Source organism: Electrophorus electricus, chromosome 26, assembly GCF_013358815.1.
Source record: "Electrophorus electricus isolate fEleEle1 chromosome 26, fEleEle1.pri, whole genome shotgun sequence".
In the NCBI taxonomy this organism is placed as follows: domain Eukaryota; kingdom Metazoa; phylum Chordata; class Actinopteri; order Gymnotiformes; family Gymnotidae; genus Electrophorus; species Electrophorus electricus.
In genome coordinates, this window is record NC_049560.1 from 686,596 (window position 1) to 697,247 (window position 10,652).

Sequence of the window (10,652 nt, forward strand, 5' to 3'; positions counted from 1 at the left end):
ATGCCACCTACATGTGCTTTGTGACCTTACAAAAGGTATCATCATGTGGGAGGTGAAGCAGGATTATGGACAGTATATGGTACGAAGGCAGTAAAAGCTGCATTTGCATCTTTGCCATTATATCAGATTCATTCATCGTGGGTGTCGTCTCCACTTCTATTTGTGGTTTTCATGGACACGATATCAAGGTGCAACAGAGACTGCAATGGTGTCCAGTACGGAAGCGTAGAGGTGGCATCTGTTATTTGCAGATGATGTTGTCCTCTTAACAGCCTCTGAGGTGGACCTTCATGTGAAACAGCTGAGATGAAAATCAGCACTTCCAGGTCGGAGGTCCTGGTATTCTTTCAGACATTAATGAAATGCTCCAGTCAAGTGATGAGACAAAAATTGCCCTTTGTGGAGGATATGAGTATTTTGCTCAAGAGTGATGAATGAAAAATGGAGCATAAGATTTGACAAATGGAACCTCACTGTCACTAAATGCTTCTGTGGTGGAAAAGCAAGGAAATTCGTCCATGGACATAACTCTTTGTGTACTGGTCAGTGCTCTCCTATGACCATGAAATTTGGGCAGTGATAGAAAGAATCATGATGGGTAAGAGTGGGTGGAAATGAATTTTCTCTGCAGGGCTGCTGGCCTCTCACTCCATGTTAGAATGTGGAGCCTGGCAATCCAGGAAGGTCTCTGAGCAGAGCCAGTGCTCCTGAAAAATGAACTATGTTAGTTGAGTTAGTTCAGGCATCTCATATGGTTGCCTCGTTGTTGGCTTCCACTGGACATGTTATAGGCATGTCCCATTGGATGGAGGCCTAAAGGCAGGCGCAGTACGTGCTGGAGAGATGATATCTCAAATCTGGCTCGGGAGCATCTAGATGTCTTACAGGCGGAGCTGTGTTTGGCCTGATCTTTTTTTAGCTTGCTACCACCACGATCCTCACCAGGAAATATATAAGGAAGATAATGATGATGATGACAAAGTGGGATTTTTTTTTCACCTGAGAAGAATGACAGTTGTTCTCCCAGTAATTAAATAGCTAAGTAAGTAAGTAGTTATACAGAAAGATTACATTCAAGAATGATTAGTTTCACTAATGTCAACTAGAGGCTTTGTTGGAGATAATTTTTGTTAGCATGCTAGCCAAATTGCCAGCTTTTAATATGGGATGTATCTGACAGCTTTAATGGCGATGAGGATTACTGTAATTATAATTAATCTACCGTGTACTTTTTTTGCCAAGCCTGAAAAGGAAATACATTTTTTGCTGCTTAGGACTTGCAAATATAAGCATCAGTTATGTAAGCGACACAAAGGTTTGGTCACGTTTTGAGTTACCAACAATTTCTTGGATGTAACACTGGTTTGTTTTATATGAGTGACTGCATCCCCACTGCTTAAATGCACATAAAAAGATCTATGAAGAGCGCAGAGTACAAAGTAGACTAATATTTTAGCACTCTATGCAGATAACAGGCCTGTATGAACTGAGGCAGACCTGTCAATTTCAGATGTACTTCTGGCCCTTGCATGACTAATCCTGTGCGATGGATGATGGTGGTCCTGTGAAACTAGGCTTGCTTGTTTAATCTTGTTAATCATATATTTAAAAATACAGTAGCCCTCATATATTCAAAAATGCAGTAGCCCATGTAATAGTTGGTCATGTGTAGTCATCCAAGAACTATTTTGTATGCCACTGTCAATAGACAATCAATGACTTATTTACAAAGAATAAATCTGTGATATTGATCTGTTATGTCAGGTTAGGCTACCGGTCTTATTTCTTAGCTTTACTCAGATTTAACCACTGACCCAGAAGCAAACCAGTGCAGCACATGCATATTCAGCAATACCTTTAGCTTGGTGATGGTCATAAATAACTTAAATTAGGGTGAAATCTTTCAAAGAACTGTAATAGCTCCTCACAAGGACATTTTAAAGATGCTCCTCACAAGGACATTTTAAAGAGCGCAAGATTAATTAAAAGGTCGCCGGACATGATTTTACTGTAAATACAGAAAGCTGAGAGTGAGAAGGTCCCAGAACAAGGCTGCAAAAGAACACTCTGTGAGGAAAGAATCACATTTCTGCTCATCTCCACTGCTTTTCATGACATTGGTTTTCCACTGCTCTGCTGTGTCAGAACTTTCAGAGACATTTTTTCCAGCGCTGCTCCCAAATTAGCACCCAGTGTAGATGTCAGTTGGTCATCTGAGCCAGCTGGATGGTCCCATTGAACTATCCCATTTCAGCAGATATCAGTGATCACTGAGGCTACTGTAGATTTTTTTTACAACATAATTAGAGGTGTTTGAATAATAAATGGCAGGATACTGTATCTGCCAAAACGTAATGTGCATGATTGCTTTTCTGCCTATAACTGGTTCTGGGGCAATTATGGTAGTCACCATTTGAAACTCAAAAAGAAGGGTTATATAAACCAGTGGTGAAGCACAATAAGGAGGCAGTCAGGCCAGGAAGGGCCAATAAAACCACATTCAAGCTGAACAGGATCCTAACAACAGTTTTAGAAAATGTGCATATCATATAACATTTGAATATCGCGTTGGTTAATGCTAAATTGTCCTTTATTTCTAGCCAGCAACTAAATTTAGTTACTCTTCACTGTTTCATTAAGGAGAGCAGGATTTCTCTTTTTTTCCTAGGCAGAATGTTAGGCCAACAGCAAGCTTCCTGTTTCCACTCACAGCTTTGTTTAGACTCTGGCATTTATATACACTATACTTAAGACCTACTAGCACACCAAGAAAATATGCATGGGTCTTAGTCTCCTTAAAACCATACTCAAATGCTAATTTCACCTCTTGTCCTTCCTATTATCACTCAATATCCCTCATCTGGTTGTTCTTTCCATCTGCTCTGCTCTGTACAATGGACGTTCATGCTCTTCTTTTGGTTTTTGCCTTACTACTCTGTAGAGTTGTTCATGCTCGGATTTCCTCTCACCTTACCCTCGCAGCTTGTTTCCCCTTGCATGATTTGTTTTGTTTCACACACAATGCCCCTATAATAATAAAATCAGCGCTCTCAGCTCCCACAAGCATCAGTCAACACCGATTCAGCGAGGACAAGCGGTAGCTGACTGATGGCTGCAGAGGCCTGAATAGTGTGGAGATCACTTCACTTAGGTGCAGTTTCACTGGCAGTTTCATCACAAGCTTTCTGATGCAATCAATCAATGACCCTCTTCATTTCAAGGGAAGTTGATTATCTGGGCTAAAGCATTCTGATATTGTCCACGCTCCCGTCTGGCTGTCATGAGTGCGGAGTGCACGGTGACTAAGAGATTACCTCCTTTTCACTGGTCCGTTTTGTTTAAATCCTGAGTGCGATTATTGTGCGTAGACAGGGATGAAAAAACAGAGTAAAGTAGTATTTTGTTAGTTTTACAATAACTCTATGCCTCTGGCTGTAGCATTAGTGAATAAATTCTCTCCTTTGGATTTCACCTGAGATTACACAATGATTGATTGTTTCACACACGACAAAGCACAAGCCCCAGAGCTGGTCTGACTCCTCACTGTCCGTGTTAATAATGTTAATAGACACAAAGTCAGGGACCTGCAATGTTTACTCACTGACACACTCCCAAAATACAGCCCCCAATAAAAAAGCTTGGATGGTTCTAGTTTGTCTTTGTACATCCCCCCCCCCACACACTTTCCACCACACCCCCTAAGACTCCTGATGTAGAGGCAGATGTGGTAGTTAGAGCTTAACTCTATATATGAATGTTTATAGAACTGGTGTCTGATAAGTACTTGTTGAGTCTGAAATCTGGAAAATAGTGTAATAAAATGTAAAAACTGGTTGTGTGTGTGTGTGTGTGTGTGTGTGTGTGTGTGTGTGTGTGTGTGTGTGTGTGTGTGTGTGTGTGTGTGTGTGTGTGTGTGTGTGTGTGTGTGTGTACGTGTGCATGCCCACTTTTTGTATGTTTGTGTACACAGTGAGAGATAAACTACACTATGGGTGAGAGGGATCTATATAACCATTTAACTCCTGTCAAAAGTCAAAATTGCTCCTTCTCTAGCAGACCCCAAATGGAAGCCAGGGCTTATGCCTGACACTTTTGTGATTAATTAGGACACCGAGTAGCACTGGGTCTGAGGGTGCAAGACCATAATTCACACTGCCAGCTAAAGAGATTCCTTGAGCCTAATGGAGAAACTGCAGTTTAATAACACATGAATATTTGTATATATAGAGTACATCACGGAGGTGTTTGTATATGTGTGTGTACACAGGATTTTGTGAGAATGTACATGCATAGATTGGTTGGTTTGTGTGTGTGTGTGTGTGTGTGTGTGTGTGTGTGTGTGTATGTATGTGTGCACGTGTCTATGTCTGTGTCTGTGTGAGAGGTGGTGGGAAAGAATATGTGTGCATTCCTTTTTCTTTCTTGGGAATTGTGGCCTGGATAATGAAGAACTCATTACTGATTCAACTAGGATTGCTGTGAGACAGATACCTCTGCCTGCCTCAAGTGGAGGTCAAACAATAGCACAGTGTGTGTGTGTGTGTGTGTGTGTGTGTGTGTGAGAGAGAGAGAGAGAGATATAGTGAGAGAGCAATTAGAACAATACTCTCTTGTTTCAATTCCCCATATATTAAATCACTTAGGCAACATTAGGCAACATTATATTTAAAAAATCACTTCTGTTTGCCTGGCACATACTGGTGACTGACTGCTCTCATATTGACTTGGCATTCCTGTCTGTCTGGCATGGTAATTACCAGATTAGATTCCCAGCATCAAACACCTGAGCAGGCATGCTTTGACAGCATGGTAAACTGTGATTATGGTGACCTCATTCCCAGTGAATGTGCCTAACACACAACTTCACTCACCTGTTTCTCTGCTTTCTCCTTGACCTAAAGCAGTTCCATACAATAGAGCAGGGGTCCCCAGCCCTGCTCCCAGAGAACCCTGCAGTGCATATATGATGCACCTGAGTCAACTTGTTAGCTGAGAGCAGAGCTGTTTGTGGGTTGAGTCAGGTGTGTCAGAACAGGGGAGCTGCTGTTCAGGGACACTTCTGGAGCAGAGAACAGCCCACCGGAGCCCTGAGTACAATTCTGTGGCTGCCGGGTGTGGATCTGTCCTCTGCTCCCTGCTCCCTCCTCCCCAGCTGACAGAGGGGGTGGAGGGTTTAGTTAGGCTCCCAAGGGTCCCAGTAGGCTAATGGCTAATTGCTAATCTCTTTGTAATATATGTTCATAGTTCACATAATGTCGATTTCCCCATAATCCACTGCAGGTCTGTGCTATTTTGAGATCTGGGTGGTGGTGTCAGTTTGGCCTATATCTAGTTTGTTATGTAGTGAATCATATTCTGGTTCATATTTGGTCCTGAATTTCTTTTCTTCTTCTGGTTTTTCTACAGATTATGAATTTACATTAAAATATGGCAATGCTTGATGCTTACATTTATGTTACTAATGCTGTTTGGTTAAAATGCAGAATTTAGGAATTTAGTAGCTCTGTGCTACACATCGTAGTGCCAGTAACATTACTGGGGTTTTTCCCTCAATCGAAGGGAAAAATATTTCTTTTTTTATTTTGTATGTAAACCTTTGCTCTTCATGTCATTCGCTGTAAGCGCAAATCTAAAGAAGGCAGATTTCATCTGAATCGCTCGAGCAGTGCCGTAGTCCTGCTGCGGGTCCCTGTAGAGGGTCCGGGCCATCCTGACAGTGCTTTGGCACCACTGGCACGGCATCCGTAATGGCATTTTTGCTGGCATCCTTCAACATCTGCTCAGATTGCTGTGGGTGTGAATGAATGGGTGAGATGTTGTCTGGTCTAATGAACATCAAGGCGTATATTTAGCCCGTCATTGCTTGTTTAGCGCTGTGCGGTGGGTGGACATATTGACAAAGGGCCTTTGTCTCGTATGTCTGTCTGTTGCTGTGGGTCTTTTCACCGATAGGCGTTTTTCATGTGATCCTGCGGCAAAGTCAGTGCTGGGCAGATCCATGTCTGCCACATTCCAGCTTTGACACTAGATTACAGCCACGATCCTCAGACGCACATTACACACCGCAGTCTTGGGGGTTGGCAGGTGTTTCATGTTTTATTTATTTATTTTTTTGTTTGCATTTTCTTGGCATAAACAACAACAAAAGAAATTGTGAAAAGATGAAAGCCCCCTACACATTAATAAGCTAGTGATAATCAGTACTGTTGGCGTTATGCGTCACAGCATTGATCTCCTGCGTCAGCAGGCATCTTTCCCTTTCTCAGGGTTTGCTATGTGATTGTTATTGGTGGTTGCTTGTCTCAATTTGTCTGATGGTCTTTGTTTAAAATGATCACCCTCTGTGTTCTGTTCATGTGTCACCTTTTCCAGACACACATTGTTCCTGTGTTTTTTAAATAAAAATGCGCATACCTGTAGTGAGTAAAATGTATTATACAGATTCATCAAGACAAATACAGTTATTCTGCCCTGTAGAGAGCTATGAGTTATTCATCGCATAACCTGGCAAGATGTCAAACAATACTTAAGGGGAATAAAGGGTCTGGATCTGTGTGTGTGTGTGTGTGTGTGTGTGTGTGTGTGTGTGTGTGTGTGTGTGTGTGTGTGTGTGTGTGTGTGTGTGTGTGTGTGTGTGTGTGTGTGTGTGTGTGTGTGTCTGTGCATGGATAGGTAGTAGCAGTGCACACCACACACACACATACACCCATACATCCATGCACACTAGTCAATGCGCAGCAATCCTTGTTGACACATCTAAAGTGAATCAGGATATCCAGGAACATTTCTTACACTTTACACAAATTCAATGGTTTCCTAACTGCAATATTTATATATTGTCTATGATCCCACTGTTTCGACAGAAGTGAACTGGCATGTTCACACACCCAAGCGCACAGGATTAAGCGCGCACATTATCTCCATTACACCTCTCCATCCAGCACGAGGAACGCCTCGGGCATTTCTCCTCTGGTGTGATATGGATCGGATAAGCTTTCTGTTCTCATCAGCGTACAAGGCTCCCCTCACCTAAGATTGCAGATAAATGACTCCTTTGTGCATTGTGCAAATGGCACAGTGGCTATTGTGCGAGTGCCTGGAGTCGAGTTGCATGCAGTCGAGGTGTGTCTGCTCCTCCGTTGTTTTCCGTCTCCTTCCCTCCCCGCCTTACTTCGCTCTTTGTGTCTGAGGCAAGATGATTGCGTCCCATGATTCTGGGTCTGACGGCCAGGGCCTCTGTGCAGTAGGAGGCAGGGTTGGGGTGTCCACACACCCCGAGATGAGGGATGATACCACAGTGTGCTGCAGCACTGGGAACATGGCTGACGTCCAATGGTGCACAAAGGCCAAAACTATGGATTTAACCTCATTCTTGGTTTAAGTAGATATATGAGCACATGTTTACAAAAGGACCTAAATAATTATTACTGGGCCAGTTTCCTGGGCAAATTGTTGATTCACCATAGAAATGCTTAGAATTAATCTTGGTCTGGGAAATCAGCAGGTAGCATATTTTTCAAAATAAAAATATAATCACAGTTTACTGTGCTAAAATTATTAAATTTTGTCAGTCTGGTCATCATTCCAAGTCAGTAAGGTGCTAATAAGATGATTCCAATATGGTGGTTTGGGAAAACAACATGACACAGTTAACAGCATATAACTGTGTATGGTAATGAGAACTGGAAAGTACACATGGACGTGTGTGTTAGCATGCACATAAACACACACGCACAAACAGATGCCGGCACAGTAACCCCGACACATACACTGTGTGCACATGCATGCCATCTATTATCATATAGTGACACAAACATGAAGCAACACTCCGAGTGTGTGTCCCCTCTGTGACTCTCGGTGCTGGGCTCTAAGCCTCTTGGTGATCTATGACTCTTATCATCTGCTGTGCATTAGGCATATGTTAAGTCCCGCTCCCACACCAGTCTCTGAGACAGTCCATAAAACCGCAGATGTGTGTGTGCGTGTGTGTGTGTGTGTGTGCGTGTGTAGGAGATGCTTTTGTCAGTGTAATTAAATCAGGCTTGCTGTGATGCAGTTCTCTTCCTCCACAGTAGTGCTCAATCTCAGAGCTCTACCGTGCATCATAGCAGGCTTAAAAGCAAAAACATTCTGACCCTTGTTGACATCCGTGACTGCTATTTCTGTCCCCCTCTCCCTCTCTCTGCCCCCCACAGGCGGGCCTCTCCCCTCCTTTCAGCCTCCTGACTTCAGAGCTCGTCCGGGGATGCCAGCTTCGGCAGCGGCGCGCCCCGAGGCCGCCTCCCCGCTACTGCTCTCCCTCCCTCTCCTGCCCCTGCTGCTGCTATCCTGCCTGGGCCGAGCCTCCGCCTGACACCTGCCCCCCATCAGCCACATGGAGGATCAGGGGCAGGAGTGCTCGGGACACACTGGAGGACTGATGTATGCACTTGCACTGGACATCCCCCCCCCCCCCCCCCCCCCCCCCGCTAGCTGCTCTCTGCTGGCTCGCCAAAGCCCGAACCCTTTTGCAGATGAAGTTCTTCATTTTTTCCTTTATTTGGATGGGGGGTCGTTAGCGTTGTGTTGTGAACAAATGCTCATTTGCTGTTACCTGCTTTGTAGAGTTTTATTTGTGTCTTTATGTAGTGCACTACCTACAGAAATATTAACTCTGGTACATGTGTTCCTACTTACTTAATTGTCACCTCCTTTTCTGAAATTTACATACGAACTCTTTAGTGTTAAACTGTCAGCCCCTGCCAGAATTAGTGGCCATCAAGTTTGGGAACAACCTCTGTGCTATAGTAATCCTTTCTTCAGCCTACCCTTGCTCCTGGAGATCTGCAGAGTTTAGAGTTCAGATTATTTTAAAGATAACATCGCTGCAACTCCACCACACCATTACTTCACAATACTGTACAGGACAAGTGGTAAGTGAAGTTGTTCGCTGTACTCCATGGGTTTGTATGGCCCTATGTATGAATTGTATACAAGAAATTATCGCAATAACAATGTTTAGTCTCATTTTCATTTATATTAGTATACTTATAAGACTTAATGAGATAAATGAGATAACATAAATTAACGTATTTATGGAGACATCTATAGTATGTATACAAAGCAGGATGGATTTACGTGACGCGAGTAACCAATATAAAAAGATAAAGTTTTTTGACTACGTAATATAACTCATAGATTGCTGAAGCAAAAAAAAAAAATGTTAAAAATGTCCATAGACAAAACCTCATAACACAAAAATGACTGCCACTTCAGTATTTCCAATCTTAAAGCGCTTCTGTCTTTTGTTCTGCACACATGGGTTTTGACAGCACTTACCGGCATCCCGCACTACCGGTAACGCGTGACACTGACGTGGCCACTCTCGGTGGAGCTGCTCCGCGCGCGAGTGTTGACAGTAAAGTGTTATGAGGTGCTCGCGCGTAAGTCGATCAATAAAACGTGTCTGATTTCGAGAGCGTCCGCGTTGCCTCTTTTTTTTTTCTTTTGCGGCCCGCGAACTCGCGGATTTGTTTTCTTGCTCACGCGTCTACACAGTCCTTCCTCAAACATAAGCCCTTGTTATCAGTCTCTCCGTTCTAGCCGCAGCTCTTCTCAGCGCACCCCAGGTATCAGAGAAACAACTCAGGCCAACTCGCCGGCGTTTGGTCCATTAGAGATATGGGGCATCCAGTTATTCACTTCACGCGTTTTTCATATCCAAGAGATGAGCCATTTAATATATGGTGCAGCATCAGTCACTGTGATATACGCCGTTGCTTAATTAGTTGTATAATTTTGCAGGGATAGATGCATATTAAAATGCCAGCATGGCTCGCTGTAGCCTGCATTTCCCGGTATCCAGCAAGAGTAAACTTGTCATATTGTCGTGCCGAATGACCTTTCCCCAAACAGAATCCGTCAAAACCACAGGCTATTTATTTATTTGCAATCCATTTTTATTTGTTTAGCGTCCCTTCTTTGGCCACAGTGGAACTATGGGCCTCATATTAGATAGATTTGACTGATTATAGGCTTAGGGCAAATCTTAAATGTCTAAAGCGCAAGGCTCCTTTTGGCTTTACAAGCTTAAGAAGCTGTACATGAAGAAAAACAAACAAAAAAACAAACAAAGGAATAGGCCTGTATGATCGTTACAGGGGAATACCATCACAGTAATATGGCTTCATGTCTGACACAACAGTCCATAAGGGCGATTCGTGGCCAACGGATTATTTAGCCTTGTGTGTTTCTCTCTTTTGAGGCGATGTGAATACTGTATTGGCGTCTACACAATACGCACCACATATTTGTAAAAGTATGATTTTAAGAGTGCTCATATGCGTTGCGCTATCGCCGCACCTTTTTATACCCGTGACGCCTAGAATATGTTTAGTTTGCCTGTTGCTGCAGGTTCGAGTCAGTGCACGTTAACACTTAGATTCAGTGTGAACGGGACGTAAACGCTAGTCAGATACGGCGTGTTATGATCTTACCAAGAAGGATGTTTAATCTCGCATTGTATTTCTGGCCATTATGCCATCAGCCCCGCTCTGAGTGACAGCGCGGTTACAGTAAGCGAAGGAAGCGGTAGGGGGCGTCTACTGACCTGCAGGTGGTTCCCTTCCCGTCTACTGTAGGGTTGCGCCTCTTCAGCAAAAGGCAGTTGGGGA

General features: G+C 43.4%; 1 protein-coding gene across 2 annotated transcripts in view; it reads left to right on the forward strand.

The window, feature by feature from the left end:
* Positions 1-8,464, forward strand: part of gpc5b (glypican 5b) — a 34,698-nt gene extending 26,234 nt beyond the window's left edge. For both annotated transcript variants that reach the window (XM_027005550.2, XM_035523406.1), the window contains exon 9: positions 8,196-8,464. In XM_027005550.2, coding sequence (XP_026861351.2) covers positions 8,196-8,353 — 158 coding nt within the window. In that variant the 3' untranslated portion in view covers positions 8,354-8,464. The remainder of the gene's footprint in view (positions 1-8,195) is intronic.
* Positions 8,465-10,652: the final 2,188 nt, after the last annotated feature.